This window comes from Vipera berus, assembly GCF_964194415.1.
Source record: "Vipera berus genome assembly, chromosome: 1".
Classification (NCBI taxonomy): domain Eukaryota; kingdom Metazoa; phylum Chordata; class Lepidosauria; order Squamata; family Viperidae; genus Vipera; species Vipera berus.
Window position 1 is genome coordinate 260,423,626 of NC_138202.1, and position 21,107 is coordinate 260,444,732.

General features: G+C 40.2%; 1 protein-coding gene across 1 annotated transcript in view; it reads right to left on the reverse strand.

Moving 5' to 3' along the window:
• Positions 1-2,846: 2,846 nt before the first annotated feature.
• Positions 2,847-21,107, reverse strand: part of TBC1D32 (TBC1 domain family member 32) — a 108,653-nt gene continuing 90,392 nt past the window's right edge. The window contains exons 30-34 of the mRNA XM_081346661.1: positions 18,417-18,532; positions 17,496-17,650; positions 15,108-15,248; positions 9,061-9,249; positions 2,847-3,395 (exon numbers count right to left, since the gene is read on the reverse strand). Coding sequence (XP_081202787.1) covers positions 3,276-3,395; positions 9,061-9,249; positions 15,108-15,248; positions 17,496-17,650; positions 18,417-18,532 — 721 coding nt within the window. The 3' untranslated portion in view covers positions 2,847-3,275. The remainder of the gene's footprint in view (positions 3,396-9,060; positions 9,250-15,107; positions 15,249-17,495; positions 17,651-18,416; positions 18,533-21,107) is intronic.

The window sequence follows — 21,107 nt, forward strand, 5'->3', positions numbered from 1 at the left end:
CTGTATGATTTTCACTAGGTTAGAATCTTCAAATGCAATTCGGGATAAATAAAAGCTATATTTTTTTTCCTCTTACCATTCTCCTTTCAGAATAGCTATGGCTTGGGTTCTGAAATGGCTTTGGAAGTCTTATTCAAGAGTACTCAGCAGATGATGGTCTAGTACATAAAAATATGTTTACAACCGTTGCCTTCCTTTTTAAACATTCAAAGCACACTGAAAACTTTTTAATCACTCCTCAGTCTTTAGGCTAATATCAAGTGTGTGGGTAGTATCTTAGTCAACGCATGGAGGCTGACAATCCATAAATACAGGTTACCTACAGATCAGCCTGTGGCATAAAATAAAAAGAAAGCAGCAAATGGGAAAGATCTTCTAATAAGAAAGATCATTTGAGAATTATTTCTAGACACTGTTTAGCTGTTCAAGAGGCTGTAGCTGAAAGCCTCTTCTACATCACTCCACAGCACAGATTTGATTTGTCAGAAAAACATATATAGGTATATTTATGCTATATTTAATATAGTATAGCACAGGGGTCGGCAACCTAAAAAAGGAAAAGAGCCACTGGGAACCGGTTCCATCACAAATTAAAAAAAGTGGGAGCCGCGTGCGTGTGTCCATGCACGCGCATGCACAAAATTTTTTTTTTCGCATGCGCGGACGCACGCGGTTGCCATTTTTTTAAAAAAAGTGAGATGGAACCGGTTCCCGGTTGCCTGACGGCGACGGCCCGTCTGCAAAGCTGCCGCTTTCAGCAGCTTTGCAGACGGGCCGCGGTAGCTTCCTCAAAGAGCAGCGCCCCTGCCCATTCTGAGAGGTGCGCGCGCACCTCTCCGAACGACCGGAGGTGTGCGCGCACCTCCCCAAACCTTTGGAGAGGTGCGCGCGTACCTCCGCACGAACGGGCAGAGGTGCCGCTCTTTGAGGAAGCTTTAGCGGCCCGTCTCCGAAGCTGCCGCTTTCGGCAGCTTTGCAGACGGGCTGCTACAGCTTCCTCAAAGAGCAGCGCCCCTGCCCGTTCGCACAGAGGTACGCGCGCACCTCTCCAAACGTTTGGGGAGGTGCGCGCGCACCTCCGGTCGTTCGGAGAGGTGCGCGCGCATCTCTCAGAATGGGCAGGGGTGCTGCTCTTTGAGGAAGCTGTAGCGGCCCGTCTGCAAAGCTGCCGAAAGCGGCAGCTTCGGAGACGGGCCGCTACAGCTTCCTCAAAGAGCGGCATCTCTGCCCGTTCGCGCGGAGGTACGCGCGCACCTCTCCAAAGGTTTGGGGAGGTGCGCGTGCACCTCTCCAAAGGTTTGGGGAGGTGCGCGCGCACCTCTCCAAACGGGTGGTGCCACTCTCCATTTGGAGAGGTGCGCACGCACCACTGCCCGTTCAAAGAGGTGCGCGCGCACCGGGCGGCTGGGAGCCGCAGGAGACGGCTCAAAGAGCCGCATGCGGCTCCGGAGCCGCGGGTTGCCGACCCGTGGTATAACATACTTATTTGGGGGAATCTGATATACAGATTCCCAGGAAAATAGCAGTAAACAGACAAGTCACTAGAGAGTTTTGAAATAAGAATTTCTCCTGGTACCATTGGAGTAATTTCAACGAGCATTAGGGAGACCTTGTTAACAATCACAGATAGTCAAGATACACATAGACTATCTGCTTCAGTAAGCATAGTTTGAGACAGCAATAGTGGCATCTTCTTATACATATATATGCAACTTCTTTTAAATTTCAAAATATTGAGAAAAGGTAACATATCTTTCAATTCGTGCTAAAAATCTGGTGGATTACAGAACTCCATGTGCTATTAGAACTTTGTAATAAAATGGAGGCTAGACTTGATAAGATTTCGGTTTTCTTTTGACTTCCTATGTACAGGAGGTTCTCACTTACTGTCCACAACTGGGATCCACAATTCTATCACTATGCAATGAGGTCATGAAATATCACATAACTGCGTTTGACCCACATTGTAAAGCTACCACAAACCACCTCCCCCAGGCAGTCTCCCTATTAAGGCAGGGGAAAAGTATCCAGGGATCTGTGCAATAATCACTCATGCTGTAAGATGTCAGTGTAATTGATGGGTTGAGAAATATTATCTGGCACTTTCTTATCATTAGCATAAATTGAATCAATACAATTGATTCAATCCAAAATGGATTGAAGATTGCTTGCCAAACCCAGGTGAATTAGGACAAAAGAACTAGGCTCAATAACTCGATGGTCAATTCATTGGAATTCTAAACTACTGCTTTCAAAAGGTAGGTCTGTGCAAATATAGGCCTCATACAATAATCTAGTGGATCTGAGCCAAGTATATTTGTACACTCCAAAGACTTTGCCCTCAGCCTGTGGAATTTAACTAGGGCTTTACTTTGTGTAATTGCTTCTTATAAACAACTTCTTATAAACAACTTGCTTCTTATAAACAACTTAGGATTCATAAAAGAACTCATTTGAAGCTTCTCAGTCATTCTGGGGAGGATGGGAAAAAGAAAGATGTTCACGTTTTCCAAAGGAAAACTATCAAACAGCTGTAATTCACCAATGTACCATGATAGATACCTACAGATTCATAATGATTCTTAAGAGGTCTGTTGAAAGCATGTTACAAGATCAAATGAACATGTTACCAATATTCATGTATGTTCCCAAAGATTTTTTTTTCTTTAGTTTCAATAAAAAAGAGAACAAAATCTACATTTGTATTAACAGATCTACAGAAGTGTTAATTTACTCCTTCTACAACTTCAAGTAAATGTTTTAGCGTGTACTGTACTATTTAAAAAAGATATTTACAGCAAAAACCATTAAAATCCATTCATTCTACTTCAAACTGAGCCACTCAGGACCTGTAGCTACATTTTATTTTTTGACCTCCCAAGGTAATTTTTGCAGTGGTCAAAAGTTACATGCGCATTCAAATTACCATTCCTTATTACTGAACCTTCAGCAATTTAGAAATGTTAGCAAGCAAAATTTAATGGTATAGACAGTCCTTCTTGGAAAATATAAACAGAACATTTAAATAATTCAAAGCTAGTTTCTGAAACCAAGTGTAAACAAACAATGACACCTGGCTAGAAAAACACATTATTTTTCAGATGATCCAATTTAGAGGATGTTGTCTTGTGAAAATGGCATGCTGAAAAACCTTATTGATTTGGCTGCAAGGATAGCTACAATGAATACATATTTTATCGAGAAGGAAATAAAACAATCACTGTCACCTTAAAGTACAAAACCAATATTTGAAACGATGCGCTCATCTGCTTGATCTACGTGCTTGGCACTCCAATATTCCTCATGTCTCTTAATAGAACTGGTCTGTAGGTTTGAGCCAAGCTTTCCATATATTCAACATAATTATTCACCTGAAATCCATGGAGTGCTTCTTCCTGCACATTGAACAGAAGAAAAGTATTATTAGCAGAGGGAAAAACAAAACCACAGAATGTGCTATTAAGTTAAGGCAGGGGTAGGCAACCTTGGCTCTTTTATGACTCATGGACTTCAGCCAAGGTTGCCTACCCCTGAGGTAAGGCATTCTTGGTGGAGCAGTGGGCTAATGCCTCCTTAAGTAACACCAGCTGCCTGCAATTATTGCAGGTTCGCATCCCACCAGGCTCAAGGTTGACTCAGCCTTCCATCCTTACGAGGCAGGTAAAATGAGGACCCAGATTGTTGGGGGCAATAAGGTGACTTTGTAATAATGCCGCTTGGGGGGTGGGGGCGAAAGCCCTAATATACATAGAATGAAGGCTATTGCTAAGCACATTTGATTTGTGCTTAGATTGTAAGCCGCCCTGAGTCTTCGGAGAAGGGTGGGATATAAATGGGATTAAAATAAAAAAAATAAAAATCCTATTTTTCAAAACTAGCTACTGTATTTTTCCATGTATAAGAAGCACCCTTGTATAAGACACTCTCCGCACCGATCAGCTGTTCGGTGGAGCGCCGAACAGCTGAGCCGGCAAATCCACAAGTTCGGCCAGCAGAAGATTTATTTATTTATTTATTTATTTATTTATTTATTTATTTATTTATTTAATATACCGCCCTTCCAGCAGAAGATTTATTTATTTATTTATTTATTTATTTATTTATTTATTTATTTATTTATTTATTTATTTATTTATTTATTTTATATACCGCCCTTCTCCCGAAGGACTCAGGGCGGTGTACAGGGCAATGCAATAAAATACAATATACAAAAATTAAAAATATTAAATACCACAGCACTATTCAATAAATTAATACAAAACTATAAAATACCCCTAAACCCATCAGACCAGGCCGGCTTGTTCAAATGAATGTGTTTTTAGGTCCCGTCGGAAGGAGCGAAGGTCGGGAGCCATTCGGAGCTCAACCGGTAGACGGTTCCAAAGGTCTGGCGCGCCCACAGAGAACGCCCTCCCCCTGGGGGCCGCCAGTCAACACTCTTTGACCGACAGCACCCTAAGGAGGCCCTCTCTGTGGGAGCGCACTGGACGAAGGGAAGTTGATGCCGGCAGCAGGTGCTCCCGTAAGTAACCCGGACCCATGCCATTTAGGGCTTTATAGGTCATAACCAGCACCTTGAATCTTACCCGGAGGGCAACCGGAAGCCAATGCAGCTCACGGAGTAGAGGTGTTACATGGGAGTATCGGGAAGCCCCCACCACCACTTGCGCGGCTGCATTCTGCACCAGCTGGAGCCTCCGAGTAGTCCTCAAAGGCAGCCCCATGTAGAGAGCATTGCAGTAGTCCAAACGGGAGGTCACGAGTGCATGAGTGACTGTGCGCAAGGCATCCCGGTCTAGATAGGGCCGCAACTGATGCACCAGGCGAACCTGGGCGAAGGCCCCCCAGTCACAGCTCCTATATGATCTTCCAAGGAGAGCTGTGAATCTAGGAGGACACCCAAGTTGCGAGCCCTATCTATGGGGGGTAATATCTCACCCCCCATAATTAACGATGGAATATTCTGAATTTCCCGAGACAGCCACTCAGTCTTGTCAGGGTTGAGCCGAAGCCTGTTCCTCCCCATCCAGACCCGGACCGCCTCCAGGCAACAGGACATCGAGGGCATCACTGGGGTGGTTTGGGGTAGAAATAAAAAGCTGGGTATCATCAGCATACTGATGATACCCAATCCCAAAACCACGAATGATCTCACCCAGCGGCTTCATATAGATGTTGAACAGGAGAGGCAAGAGGACCAACCCCTGAGGAACTCCACAAACGAGAGGCCTCGAGGCCGACCTCTGCCCTCCTGCCAACACCGACTGCGAACGTCCCAGGAGGTAGGAGAACCACCGTAAAACGGTGCCTCCCACTCCCAACCCCCGAAGACACCGCAGTAAGATACCATGGTCGATGGTATCAAAAGCCGCTGAGAGGTCTAATAGGACTAGGACAGAGGAGCAACCCGTCCCAAGCCCGCCAGAGATCATTCACCAGCGCGACCAATGCCGTCTCTGTGCTGTACCAGGGCCTGAAGCCCGATTGGTACGGGTCTAGATAATCAGCTTCCTCCAGGAACAGAGGGAGCTGCTGCGCCACCACACTCTCAACAACCTTCGCAAGAAAGCGAAGGTTGGAGACCAGACGAAAGTTGTTTAAAACAGCTGGGTCCAGGGCAGGCTTCTTGAGGAGGGGTCTCACCACCGCCTCCTTCAAGGTGGCGGGAAAACTACCCTCATTCAGAGAAGCAGTTATCACTGCCTGGAGCCAGCCTCATGTCCCCTCCCACCTCCCGTTAGTGGCAAGCCCACAGGGGCTTGTCACCTGCACCAGGCGGCATGGCAACACACACAGGCATACCCTGGGCTGCAGAGGTTACCATTATTTTTCTGTGTATAAGACGCACCTGATTTTTGAAGAGGGTGTTTGCAGGAAAAAATAGCGTCTTATACTTGGAAAAATACGGTAATTTTATTTTTCCCCCCTATTAATATTTACTTGGTACTTTGGGGAGTTTAACATGCTAAATGTCCGTTATGTCAACAGAGAAAGCTAGACCTTTCGGTCCTATAGAAGAGAGAAAAAAAAGAATGGAACTGTGCAAGACCTCCAATAAGGAACTAATAAGGATTAGAATCAGTAGTGTAATAGGTAAAACTTAGAATCAGTGGTATACTGTAATGGGTAAAGCAGGATTATTTTTCTTTCTGAAAGTTTTTGTTCCCTAAAATCATAAAGCAATTAATATTCCTGTTATCTGACAGGTTTGCAGTCACTTGCTTTAATAAGGCATGGGAAATCTGTATGCAAAACCAGGGTATAATGGAAGTCACCAGTGCAAATACAGATGTTCTTTTGTTACAATGCTCATCTAAATTTCCATTAAAATGGAAGATGGCTGAGTGGCTTAAGATAGGGATAGACAAGCTCATTTGCAACCAATTCTTATCCAGAGCTTACCAGGTAGTGGTAATTAAATAGCCATTTTAATGATGCATTGGATTGTTTTTATATAGTTTGTATTGTTTATTTTAATACAAATATTCTTAAGAGTGTAATCCCTAACCAGCTAAATCCAGAGTGGTTTAATTAAGCCTCAGCTGGAATCAGTATGTTGTGGATTTGACTCGTCAACCCTACCAAGTCAATTAAATCAGGATTCTATGCTTTTCTTCAAATATTTTTCTTTTATAGAATATAAAAACTGCTCTTCTCAATTGTGTTCTGTACGATTTAATGAGAGCTTTACAAGTTTTGACCTATAATTTGGCCTCTGTGTCTTAAGAACTATGAAATCTTGACAGCTTGTCATCAGATGTTAACATAAGGAGAGTTGCTATGTTGTCACCTACTACATGATGAGAACTATAAATTTTGCCACTGTATTTTAAAATTAATGTCAAAGATGCCAAATTAATGGAATATTTGGGCACTCATATGAGAAGGTTGATAGACAGAGGCTTAATATTAATAATATGCTTTAACAATTAATTTGATTTTTCTTATTTTAATTGGGCTAATCATAAATGTCAAGTCATTTCTTTTTCATACACAAAAGTTAAGTTTGGAATTTTAGTTTTATATTCAATTAAAAGATAAAAGACAAATATGAATCCCACATTAGGAAATCAGTTTTGAGGAGAGGAGAGGAGAATTAACAATCAACAAAATGACATATTCACTTCTTCTCTAGCTCAGCTCAGCACTAAAGTAGAATTCTTCAAAAAAAAAAAAAACCAAAACCCCCTCTTGGTAAGACTGTAGTCCTATAAATTAGTATTTCCTTTCATACTGCTTTCTTGAGCTGATGTAGACACAGCAGAATGATCTATGAAACAGGAAATCTCTGTTCAATCCTGATGTCATCTGATGACAATCCATGATCTCAAGAAAAAGTCTTAGGTAAAGAAACTTCTCTTGGCTGGTTCACTATTTCTATTATGATCAAAATGCCTGACCATTTTTTTTTTCAAGGGGTTCACCAGCTGCTTTGAACACTCTAAACCAGATACACAGATTTGCATGAAATCATCCAATTAACAGCCTTTATTCCAACTTCAAATACCTTCAATTGTAACATGAAAAAAAATCTGAAAGCCAGTTTTTTTTTACAAGCAGGGTTATACAAAACTACCCAATCTATTTTAGGGCCACAAATTCTTTTCTATAATACATGAATTTATGGAAAAAACAGGAAAATCAGCTGGGGAATTCTTAGAACAGTACATTTCAGGAAGGGGAGGGGAATGAATTTCAGGATGGACCATGTAGTTTGTATGAGAGAAATCATCCCTCCCCGACTCCAACATTTTTCCTTTGTATTACTTTCATCTGTACAAATGACATTCTTGATAAAATTACTGAACAAAGGGTAAAGTCACCCTAAAGCAATGCTCAGTATTGAAACAGATGCTTTGGCAACCCTATGAAAGATGTTAAACTATGAGTACTAACCAAGTGTCGAACTCTGTCTAGTTTCTTGAGATAGCCCTACTGGTTAGCCATGATCATCAAACTGGGCAGAAATGCTGAATAGGGATCTTGATATTTCTCTATAAGTCGATTCACATGTTTGTATATATACAGACATACACTCTGTACTCAGTATGAATACAAATGCAACCTTCCATTTTTAAAAATCTTTTTCATCTCTATTTTACCCAATTTTTAATTGTTAATTAACTAATCTTTTTAACCCAGTATTTTTTTCAAAAAAAGTTTTTGACCTGTGATTTTGTTTGTTCAATAAACAGGCCAAAACCCACACACCCCCTCATACTCACAAATGGATGTACAAGCTGTTGAGCTCTTTACAAAAAGTATAATAAAAATTCTATCAGTTCTGTAGAGTAATGTATCTCATCCTCTCTTTGCATACTTGATGCACAGTCTAAATGCATTAGGAACATTGAAAGTTGTGTTGTTGGATCAGTTTCAAAGACTTATTTAAATCAAAGTTTTATTTCTAACATAGTCAACCAAAATTCCACTAAGAGATAATTTATTCAATGTCTGTCAATATCATAATGTTTGCTTTTGGGTCTATAGCTCATTCCTGGTAGAATAAACTAACAGGAATCTGTGCCACATTATCTCTCTCTCTATATATCTATATCTATATCTATATCTATATCTATATCTATATCTATATCTATATCTATATCTATATCTATCTATCTCTATATATACACACACACTTTTTTGCTGAAAAGCACTACTATGTTTCTTTTTGTCAATAAAAAGCATATAAGTAAAAATTTACCATTATAAAACATTTGCTTTTGATGTCTCCAAATAACTAATTTCAAAGTCTTGTAAACCATAAAAAGAGAATTGGGGATGCTGTTTTTCACAGGCCTCTTGAAGTCCCCTTCTGGACTGATTGCCAAAGACAGCAACCAGACAATAGCTTCCCAGTTTAAAGGAAGAAAAAACAGAAACATCTGTAGGATGTTAATGCAAATAGCATTTTAATAAGCGCTTTCTGTAATCTACTGAGCAAAACCCAGGGGGGAAAAAATTGGATAGCCTCCATCACAGACCCCCAGTGACCATGTATGCACCACCAGCCCCCTGAAAGACTGGCCAGTCCTGCCAAAAGATAAAAAAAGTGATTACTTTAAGAAAAACTTGAAGATCCTGAGCCTGGGTATGTTGAAGGATCTCTTGCTGTAGATGTTTGAACACAGATATGCACATATATATCTGATAATCTGGGCCAAGGAAAATACAAATGGCAATATAATGACAAATCTCTCTCCAGTCCATGTAATTCCAGAAACACTGCATGAGCCACTGCTGACAGATCTAGAACAACAATTATTAAAAACCCATTAAAAAAACCATCATCGTCATTATCTTCATCGTACTTTATGATAACACAAGTCGAACATTTCTAACTAATTCAGTAATCTATTATTCATTTAAGTCTTATTTAAACATCCCATATGTGGATCATTCTAATCTAATGCTAGTGACAAAATATTTTTACTCTTTTCTAGTCAAGAATTGTTTTCCCCTACTGGCCATATCACTACTGACAGTAATTTGTTTAAATAAAACCTTTCCTTGCTCTTTGTTGTAGGCTGCCCTCCTCACCCTCATTTTCCTGGAGGTGAGGGAGAGAACAAGGCATCAAGAATATAAGCAAAAGAATTAATGTTCCTTTATTGATTAAAAATGTGGTGAATAGTGGAAGAAGAAGTATTAACTATATTCACTTGAGTTACTTTTAAAGTAATAAAAGCAGGATAAAAAATCAAATAAAGAAATAAAACCTAACTCTCTCATAAAAACCAGTTACTATTCTTCTAAAGCATAGCTAGAACAAAAAAAAGTCTACATCATGCCAAAATTATTTGTGAGGAATCTTTATAGTGTCATTTGTATCAGTTTAATAAGTGTTTCAATGAAGAAGAGTTCTATACTTTTTCAATAAATCTGACAAACAGCTTCTTATAAGCTGATTTAAAAAGAACACTTTTAATAATTGTTCTCTTCCATATTAAAACTCTAGTACATTTCCTTCAACTAATACTGTTTGGTTAATCAACCCTACATATTCACAGCCAAACGTATAGGTAGTCCTCGAGGTACGAGTGTAATGGAGCCTGCCCATTCCACTCGTAACTCGAAAACTCGTAGAGTGAATCTCGTACTTTGAAGGAGATCACTCCCTTGCTCATTAAGACGCATGCAGCTTGTTAAGTGCACATGAGGTATCTCAGGGTGGGGAAGGTCATGGGAGGGGGGGGGCTAGTGATGGAATAGGACCCAAGGCCTCCCCAACCCACTAAGATACCTCATGCTTTCCCCTCCCTTCCTGCTGCGCCAGACTCACTTACCTTGAAAAGCTCTGTCTTCTCTCTGCCGCGGTTTCTGTCTTTGAGGGAGATGAGTTGATGGAGCTCCTGGGTGCTCGTAATATTGCGCGAGTTCAGGCACCGATCCTCTTTTACAGAGAATGGGAGCCTGAACTCTCATGGTGTTTGCTCCTGCTCCCAACTCCTTTCCGCCACTGCCAGAACAATTTTCACCAGGACGGAGACCTTGGGGAAACTGGAAGCTCTGTCTGCATGCAAATGCACACTTAGAAACGGAGCGCCTCGCTCTTTAGCTAAGTTTTCACAGGAAAAAGCCATTTCTCGAACCCTTTCCTAGCCAAAACAAGCCTATGGAGGGAACGCGCCTCATTTTGATTACGTTTTTGTAGGAAAAAGTCATTTCTCAAGCCCTTTCCTAGCAAAAACAAGCCTCCAGAAGGAACGTGCCTCGCTGTTTGGCTAGGGTTAGGGTTAGGGTTAAGAAAAAGCCATTTTTCAAGCCCTTTCCTAGTGAAAACAAGCCTCCGGAGGGAGTGGAATCTCTCTGGTGGAGATCTGGCAGAGACTGCAAGCTCCGTATGCCTGGAATGGGGGCTTGAGAAACACAGCACTGCTTTCTGTGCAGTCACACAGGGTGCTTCAAAATGCAGGAAATCCCTGCGTTTTGAATAACCCCACCAGAGCACAATCCACAATGCCAAATTCTAACCCCCACCACACCCCAGGATATCCACAATGCCAAATCCTAACCCCCCACCCCAGGGCAACCACATTCCTTCACTAACCTCCTTTCCAGCTCTGTTCTCCATGTGCAGAGCAACAAAAGAAGTTTGTGGGACTAAAAAAAAGATCAATCCAACTTTCCAACTTCTCGTGAAAAAAAAAATCTCACAAAGGTGGAAGGTCTGATTGAACTTTTTTTTTAAACCGGTAGTCCCCCAAGCTTCTTTTGTTGCCCTGCACGTGATGGCAGAGAACAGAGCTGGAAAGGAGGTTAGTGAAGGGAGGCTTTGGGGAAGCGAGGGGAGACAGGGAAAGGTCTGCTCTGGCTGCTGCTGCTTCACTCCGCAGCATCAGGGCTTGGAGTCTTGTTTTTACCGGAAAAAGCCATTTCTCAAACGCCTTCCTGACAAAAACAAGCCTCCGGAGCGAGCACGCCTCGCTCTTTGGCTCTGTTTTTGCCTGGAAGGGCTTTAGAAATGGCTTTTGTCCAGTGAAAACGGACAAAAATGGCATGCTCGCTCCAGAGGCTTATTTTTGCCAGGAAAAAGCCATTTCTCAAGCCCCTTCCTGGCGAAAATGGAGCCCAAGCATGCCTCGCTCTCATTGAGAGCAATCCTGCGAAAACAAGCCTGGAGCAAGCCAGCCTTATTGAGAACAATCCTGCTCTGCGCCTCCATTTCCTTTCACTCAGATGGAGCAGATAAACTCAAGCCTGACGCTCAAACACCTTTCGTCCAAACAGAGACCTGAGTCACACGGAGTTTCAAGCAGTCACTCAGAGCATTCCTTTCCGTTTCTGAAGTGCCCCACTGCAGGCACACGGACCTTCCAATCTCTCTCAGGTCTGCGTTTGGATAAAAAGTGTTTGAGCGGCAGCAGCTTGAGTTTCTCTGCTCCGTCCTGAAGGAAGAAACCGGAAGCGCAGAGCAGTATGCGCTGGCCTTATTGAGAGCAATCCTGCTCTGCGCCTCTGTTTCCTTTCACTCAGAGCAGAAAAACTCAAGCCGCTGCTGCTCAATGAGTGAGGAGGAGGAGGAAGAGGAGGAGAAGAGTGGTGAGGATTCGTGCCACCCAGCCGGCCAGGCAAGAAGTAGGTCAGGCGGGATGGGTGGCTGTCTAGGGAGGGGGATCATGGTCACTCAGGTGGTTGCCGCTGCTGACAGCTTGGATGGGGGTGCAAGGGACCTGGCCCCGTAATACTTCCCTGCTCAGTTGAAGGCTTTGTTCCTGCCTTCAAACTAAGGCTGGCACACGTGAGCGAGCAGCGCACCTGGGCCAGGGACGGCATTGGTTCCTGCATCTGACTCCAATTCCACGCTTTTCCCCATAGGCATGTAAATGAAACAAACACTTCCCCCCAGCGAATGGAAGCTTCCGGGGGCATGATCTCTTTTGCAGAGAATTTGTGTTTGAACTCGCCAATATTACGGCACCCAGGAGCTTCCATTGTCGGCCTGAAAAAGATTTCCAAGCCGACTCTCCTCTCCCTCAAAGAGAAAGAAACCACAGCAGAGACAAGACAGATTTTGCAAGGTAAGTGAGTCCGGTGCAGCAGGAAGGGAGGGAGAAGCAGTTGTGGGGAGCAGGGAGAGGAATAGGGTGAATATTGCAGAGCCTCTGTGGTCAGTTGCTCGTAAGGGTGAACAACTGCTGTGGTGCTGCAATAGTTGTAATTATGGGATTTGCTCATAAACATTAGGAGGCGCTGATCATATAACTTTGAACGAATGTTAAGTGAACACTTGTAACTCGGGGATTGCCTGTAATACTTTAATTTGACTGCAGAAAGAAACTTTCAGATAAATTTTGGGTTATGTTAAGAGTGGTTTACCAAAAAAATTAAACAAAAAACCCCCATAAGAATAAATGACACTGTGACAAATGTATTTGTTGCCAAGGAACCTAATAATGATATAATTCAATTTTAGACCACAGTTAATTTCCCTGATAACTTTAAACATGCATGTTTGCACCTCAGGGTACTTAATCACTCTGTACATAAATAGTATAGTGAGTTCGTGGGATATGTTCTATAAGTTATTGGGGCTGAAGTGGGCATAGAGCAGGGTATAGATATATCAGAAGGATGCAGGGAAAAGGAGATTCAAACTGAACACTGATCAATTCTGCCTGCTGCTTTGAAATAACAAAATATTAAAAAGAAAACCCAGCTAAAATACATGTTTAGTTTTCAAACAAGCAGAAGAATGCTAGTTTGGAGGCTCACAGTTGGATTTCCCTGCTGATTACTCACTAGAAATAAATTTAATTCATACAATGAGTTGTGCCCACTGATGTATATTTAAGAATTTGACAAATTATTCTATAACTGTTCTTTTCTTTATAATTTCCAGGTAAGGGTCTCCTACATCCCCAGGCATGAAACTTATTTGAATGTAAGCTCTTTTGACACTTCTGAGAAAGAAATAGTGAACTGATGATGGTTCCGCTAAAAGTGGAGCTGATGACTACAGCAGAATGAAGAACCACAAAGAGACTGGCTCTTTGTAATTCTTCTCCAGACAAGGAAATGATTTGAGATTGCCCACAAGTGCTCCGGACAGCTGCTGTTGTGAGAATACAGAACAGCAGTCTCCTATGGGTTTAAACTCTGCAAGAAAAGGGAATAGCCATCTTGCTCAAACCTCAGTGCTTTCAAAAGAATATTGGGTTCCAATACTTCCACTCCAGTCTTTTTCAGAAATTGCTTGTAAACTGTTTTTCAATAGTACGAACTTTTGGACTAAAATATTTTATAACTGTGGTGGCACAGTGGTTAGAATGCAGTATTGCAGGCTAACTCTGCCCACAGCCAGGATTTTGATCCTGACTGGCTCAAGGTTGACTCAGACTTCTATCCTTCCGAGGTCAGTAAAACAAAGACTCAGATTGTTGGGGAAAATATGTTGATATTTATAAACTGCTCAGAGAGTCCTGTAAAGCACTCTGAAGCAGTATTTAAGTGCTAACGTTATAGCAGATGAGTTTTTTTCAATCCTTAATAAAAGAAGTTAGCTACAAGTTTAAGGACTTAATTCTTTTTTTTCTTTTGGGATAAACAACAAAACAAATTTTATTTTGGAAAGATACCAAAATATCAAATCCAGATGGATTTGAAATAAGATTTTGAAATTAATTATAAGAATCCTTTCTGTGGAAAACTGCTTTTGTTTTGAATACTTAAAAATAATATGATAGGATGGGATTTTTCCACTAGAGAGAATTAGAAACTAAAGATTATAATGAAAGGAGAAGAACAGTTAACTTTGATTTACTAATACAGAAGGGACCAAAATATTTTAACATTGGACAATTGAAGGATATTTTTGAAAATGGACTAAGAAGTTGCCTCTATAGATAAACTGTGTTTAAAAGAAGCTATGGAAGAAAAACAAATTTTATCAGATCAGATTGAACCTGATCTAAAAGTGTATTTAAAGATGACAGGCTACAAGAATGATATGGAAAAAGTTGCTCCACTGGATATACAAAGAAATCAGTTGATGATTTCATACTTAAAATGTCTATACAAGTAATCATCTAAAAGAGTGACCTGGGTAATTTTGGATTTACAAGAGGCTTGTCAAGGTTTTGAATAATTTTGTAAGAAGTGACAAAGAAAACATGAAAAGAAATCAAGTTCTAGGACATTATTTGGAAAGACTAAAGTTCAAGATTGTTAAAAGAAGAAATATGAAGTCAGTTTATTTGATCAAGGCTAAAATAGGTATTTTCTTCTTTTTAGTAATCCTGAATGGACTTTTGATGATCAGAACTGAAATGAGATTTTGAGCATTTGTTTATAGGCAAGATGGGAAGAAGATATGATTTTTTTTATATTTATACATATTTTTGTCGTTTCTTTATATATTTATTTTTTTGACTATATTCATATTCTTTCAATTTTTTCTGCACCTAGTTTGTATTAGTTTTTTCATTATTGCAAATGTAATCTTTAATACAATTATATTAAAAACAGTACGTTCATTTGAACTCAGTAAGTAGACATTATAGGATTACATTAGTGAAAAGGGTATCACTTTGATTGCAGTTAGGGAATAAGTCTTTTTCAATGGCACATTCAAAACAGCTCATCAGGGTATTTTTTTTTCTTATTACCTGTGATGATGTAAATCCAGACATATGGAAAGCAGAAGAAACAAGTGGCAACTCAGCTTTCAGCAACATCTCAACATAGTGAGCACTGCAAAAGTAGACTGGATGGATGCCAGATGCTGCTGTGTCTACAGGCAGATGTATCTAACCATTGGAAAAAACACACACACAAAATGGTTCCTTATTACACAGCAATTGGAGCAGCTTGTTACTATTACTCATAGACTGGCTCAGTTCTTGGAGAATTCAAAAGGAATAATTTGGGTTCCAGAAAAACAGAAATAATACCTGTCAAAAGTTAGCAACATAATACCTGTCAAACGTTAGCAACATTTTCTAGCTTTTCATTATGATTGATACTAGTTCACAAGCATTGTTTCCTTCATTTGATTTTTAATTTACTTTGCAGCAAAGGAATACTTCCATTTACTACAGATGTAGTTAAGTGGTTGTAAATGAATATGCAAACAACCACCAATCCCTCTATTGCCAGAGGGGGAAAAAAGAGAGTCTTTTTGAAGCATCCCATGCTGTTTTCCACTTCAAATTCAGATAAGCAAAGCATTAGGGCTGTCTTGCATATTATATGCAATTAAGACCTGAAGCCATTATCTTGTGTCTGAAAAAGAAACTGAAACAAAGATGCGCATATATCAACTCATAACTTAAATTTTCTTTTCTGATCCCGTGTAGTCTCCTGAAAATCCCAGAGCATGAGCTATCAGACATGGGAGAATACAGATGGAGGGAACAGCGGGAATGCAACTCATTTCCTTCCCCCTTGTAGAAAGGAAACTAAGAAGCTCATCTCTATCCCTTCTCAGGGCCAGAGTAAAACTAAACCAGGCCATTTTACTGGCCATCAGCAAGTAATTGCCAATTCCAAGACGTGTGCCCCTGAATTCCTTGCAAGGTTATGCATGATGCTACAGCACAATTTTTTACTTGTACACTTTTCCATGGTTTCCATCACTAAGCGATGCGGTCCCCGTTGCTCAATGATAAAAATCCCTGCAGTCCCCATTGCTATCATTAACTGTGGGCCGTTAAGTAAGCACCTCCTTGCAACTTCCTGCTGGCTTCCAACAACCAGTCAGTGGGGAAACTGGCAGGAAGTTGCAATTCCCAGGCATCTTGCAAGCAGGCCAGCAGAAGGTAATTGGTGGCCGCCAAAAGTAATGAAGATTTGCTTAAAGCCATGATGTGGAGGAAGATTTTACACTGCCACCCACCAACCAGAGGGCCGTTGTAAAAATTCAGCTATTTAAAGTTACTTTGAGTTAAAGGGATAGGGAGAAAACTAGGTACCGTCCATTCTATTTTCATCTCTAGGATTTAACCCAGAAAACAGGGCAGGGCTGATCCAAGGGAAGTAGACATGGTGAGACCTGCTTTTAGAACAAAGAAAGGGATAGTAGTAATGCTGTTATGGATTTCCCATTTTACAACTCATTTTAACGTTAAGATTTTAACTTTTAACTTTCACAGAAGCTAAGTATTGAAAACCTACATAAAACTATAGCAATGTAAAAGGTGATAACACACAAATACCAGTTTTCTTAATGCTGAAGAAGCCTTGGATTAAAACCATGCTTTTGTAAAATGGTATGGCATCACAAAAGGGAAAGAACACTGGGTAGACCAAGCCTATTTACACAGTAGGACATTTCTAGAAGACCTGCCATTAACAGATACAAGGCAGAAGATGCCTTTTAGGTGTTTTGGAGTGGGGGAATCTTCATTTATTTCTCGTAGATTATGTAAAGGTAAGGTCGCAGGTTGCTCTGGATTTCTTCCTTCCAACTTGCATCCAGAGTATGCTAAAACCTGGGGATATTGAGGAAAATCCTTAATTTTCCAAGTTGCGGCAAAGTATATGATAAAATTTGAAATCTCGTGTATTTGTTTAATGATATTAACTTAAGAAATCTCACTATTTCAAATGCCAAAATAATAAGGATAAGATACTGAGTACTGATTCTGATTTATTTATTTTTCCCTGCCCAGGTTTTCTACTAACAAAAATAGTGTCCAGTTTTGGTATAATAAAACAAAAATTAATAATCTAGAGAATGAAAGCAATACAGAGCAATAGTAATAAAAGGGCACTGAATAGCTCTCTCTGCCTACAAACAATTGAACACGGCTAATAAAGTGTGTTTTACTTCTCATTTTAAAATTCAATAACTACAATTGATATCAGTCTATTTTCCCTCCTATTAGAAAACTGAGCAGATCCATGTGTTTTTGCATGTAGAACATTTTTACGGGTGAAATATCCAGTTAAAAGGTCTTTAAGTGAGTGCCCTTTTACATAGGCTAAGTTAATAATTATTCACAGAAAATCCTCAAAGCAATTCGTCAAGGCTAAGTTTCTTCCATAATTCTTACGGAATTATGCAGCCGTGGTACCCAAAGGAAGGCTGAAACAAGAAGATAGGAGAACTGGTGGAGAAATGTTAATGTCTTCTCTCGATTTCCCATCATTATTAGAAATACAGAAGATATAAACCAGTCATAGCATACGTATCCATCCTGCTGATTACCTGTAAGAATAATTAAGGAATTCCAATATTTTTGTCTTGTCCATTTTAGACAATTGGGAAACATGACAATAGATTGATTAGGAAAAGAAAAGGCAACATGACTGATGGGAAAAAGAAAAAAAAATGGCTTTTTTGGAGCTTGAACACCCTGGTCTGAATTTTCAAACAGCTTTATCTCACCCTAAGCATATTCTTTGGCTCCCCCCCCATCCCTGTAAATTGGAAGGGAGCCAACAGCCAATATGGATTTCCACTTTTCTTTTTTCACTTCCACTTATAGAAACAAAAAAAAGTAGATCCTTTCAAGTTTCAATTGCTTTCTACAGTAAATTTGAGTTTGGCGTTAAGTAATGATGTCTTTGGAACCTGAAACACTTGAAATGCTTCAGGTTTTGTTTTTGTTTTTTTTTCAAAAGAAACACAATGGAATATCAAGGCTGTTTTGCCCCAAACACAAAAGAAAACACTTTTCATTGTATCTGCCCCTACAGTGATAAACCTGACTGCAGAATTCAGATCAAATTAGGATCACCTTCATCTTATAATTATGTGGTACCCCTAATCTGAAGCATGCATAGGTATCTACTTTTTACAGACGAATGGGTGAAAAAAATGTAATTCCGGAAAAAAAGCAATTCCTTCCAGCATGAATATATTTAATAAAAACTAGGTCTGCTTATTTTTTCATAGGGAAAGGCTGAAAATGACTTGATGGTATATAAAGTTCACATTTGGTGAACTCTATCTTATTACAGCAAAAGGATACGTAAAGATTTCCTTAAAGGTAATTTCTGTTGTTTCAAATATTTCTCACAGTAGATTAGTACTTGATGTAGATCATTTTCTGCATTCTCTTTCAGCAAATTCAAATGTTTACCATAGCTTTAAAAGAAATAAATTTTTAAGTAGAAGCAAAACACTTTTTTAATTATTTTTTAAATGGAAGTAGTATATAATATTGATGTCAGCATTCACTGACCACAGGTAGATGTCCGAAACAGAAGAAACAATCCGTATTATGTTTATAAAACAGCCTTGACAAAATCCCTTGGATTTATGCTATCAACCTTTGTAGCCATTGCCAAACAGAGGAGAGCCTAGCCCTTGACTTCTTCTGGGTGGACCAGCTGTCGCAATAAACAAGTCTATTAGGCTATTTGAAATGTTTGCCCAAGAGATTGTAAGATGAATTGCCATCTAAGTGCCCTCCTCCCTTCCCATATAATTTCTCTTGTGAGACTTCAAAATCTCAGACCTGTCATCTTCCTAAGCTATTTTGGGAGTTATTTGAGATAAAGAATAAAGATTAAAAGGCTTTAAATAAAGACTAAATAAGTAATTCTGTTGCATAACCTTATCTACAGTTGTGTGATTTTTTCTAATCATGCAAATTATGGTCTCTATGATTATTGCCATATTCACAGCTTAAAAAATAGCTTTGTATCTTTGTAGATGGTTCTAACATTCACCTAATTTCATTAGACAATACAGCAGGCCAGGTGAACCTACCCGCCATCAATGTGAAAACGCATTAACATCATGGATAACACTGCCTTATATCCACAGTGTATCTGAGGCCACAGCGCGCATACTAGCCCCTCACAAGGTCGGTGTTGCCCACAGACCTGATCGGACTTTACGAGCTTGTGTCGTACGCCCTAAAGATCCACTGCGCAATGAAGAAAAACCCTCGGTCGTGTACAAGATGTCATGCCAAAATTGCAATTGTTAATTACATTGGGGAGACGGCAAAACGACTGAGGACTAGAGTGCACGAACACAAGCTCGCTATTAGAAGACAAGAACAACATTCACAGGTGTGGGCACACATGGCCACACATAACCACGTCTTTAATCTAACAGGGACCGAGGCAATTGCCAGTGACAACACTAAAGGCGGCCGCTTGTTTAAGGAAGCTTGGTTTTCAAACCGCTCTTCTATCAACTGGCACATAGACCTCACCCCTGCATACCAGGTACTAAGGAATTGGGAAGAGGAACGACGTGCGCGATATGGAGGCAAACAGCGCAAGCACTTACAGAGCACCTCATTGTATCAAAATTGAGATTGCACAAACACACAACCACCCTGCATTGTAGAACACAGGGAAGAAGAGAAGCAACTATTTAGAACCTCTGGTATAAGAACATGGCCAATGACTAGAGCTATGGCTACAACACACGGAACTGTCAAAAATCCACTTTTGACAACAGACACCCAGATACAACTACATCCCCCAAAAACGGATGCACGATGACTCAAAGGAATATGGCTGGCCTCAACAAACAGACCGGTGACAAGCTCCATGAGCAGAGCGCAGAGACACCAACAGTATAAACGCGATCTCCCCACCCCAGCGTTTCCATCCTGACGACGTTGGCAGTTAGTCAATGAAAGCTTGATCTTTTAACAATAAAAACTGTTTTAGTTTTTCTTATTCCATCCAAGTGTTCACTTAGTTTGTTAATTTTAATATGCCTGGGATTCGCATTTTTAACCTAATCAAGAAATACAATATGTACAAATGATGTACATAGAGTCTCCTAACTCCATCTTGACTGTATCAATACTCTGAAATAATTTAGCTAGCCATTTCCCCCCACAAAACAGCAACTTTTGTGAGGGACGTTAGGCTGAGAGAATGATTGGCCCAAAGTTACTCACTGAACTCCTGTGGCTTAGCATTGCCTCCCTAATCAAGGCAAACACTTTAATCACTACACCATGCTGGTTTTTTCATTTACTTTTCTCTTTCCTCCTTGTATTACTTTTAACATATGTTTTATTTAGAAATAAGGAAAAAGTACATGCTTTATGTCTGGTTCCTACTTGCAAGAAGAATCGGCTAGAACTATGCAAAGCATCCCAAAGGGGAAAATCATCTTAAGGTACATTGGCACAAATCACAAATCCTTCCTTAAAAGTAATTCTATTACCTGGAACTCTTGCAGAGCTGCTGCAGGCAGACACTGAGGAAAGGCTTTTCATATACACAAACGCAGGCAACCTTTGAAGCAACTGTGTACATTTTCCAAAGGATATAGCTATTCTAATGCTCTAGCGAGAGTTCTTTGTGCCAGTGTGCTTTGCTAAGTGTCCCTACCGAATGCTTTTACAGCCCCAATATTGGTGCCAAAGATTCTCAATATTCAATGTTTATTTTCAGATCCTTCCTGGAAAATACTGGACTATTGTTTTATGTTATTCAGTTAATCACTCACATCCATTAACCAAAACACAGCATACATACAAATATTTGATGAAAGAGTTGTGTAAGTTTTAGTCATTCATCTTGCTTGTCTCAAAGGACTTGGAGGACTGTATACCATGTTTAGCGCAATATTCATTCAAGGAACACAATTTGCAGATTTCTTGAGAGGTGCAGGGCTCTGTCCAAATGTTACAAGCATTCATATAGGTTCATTGCCATTATCTTTAAAATAATGCCTTTTCACA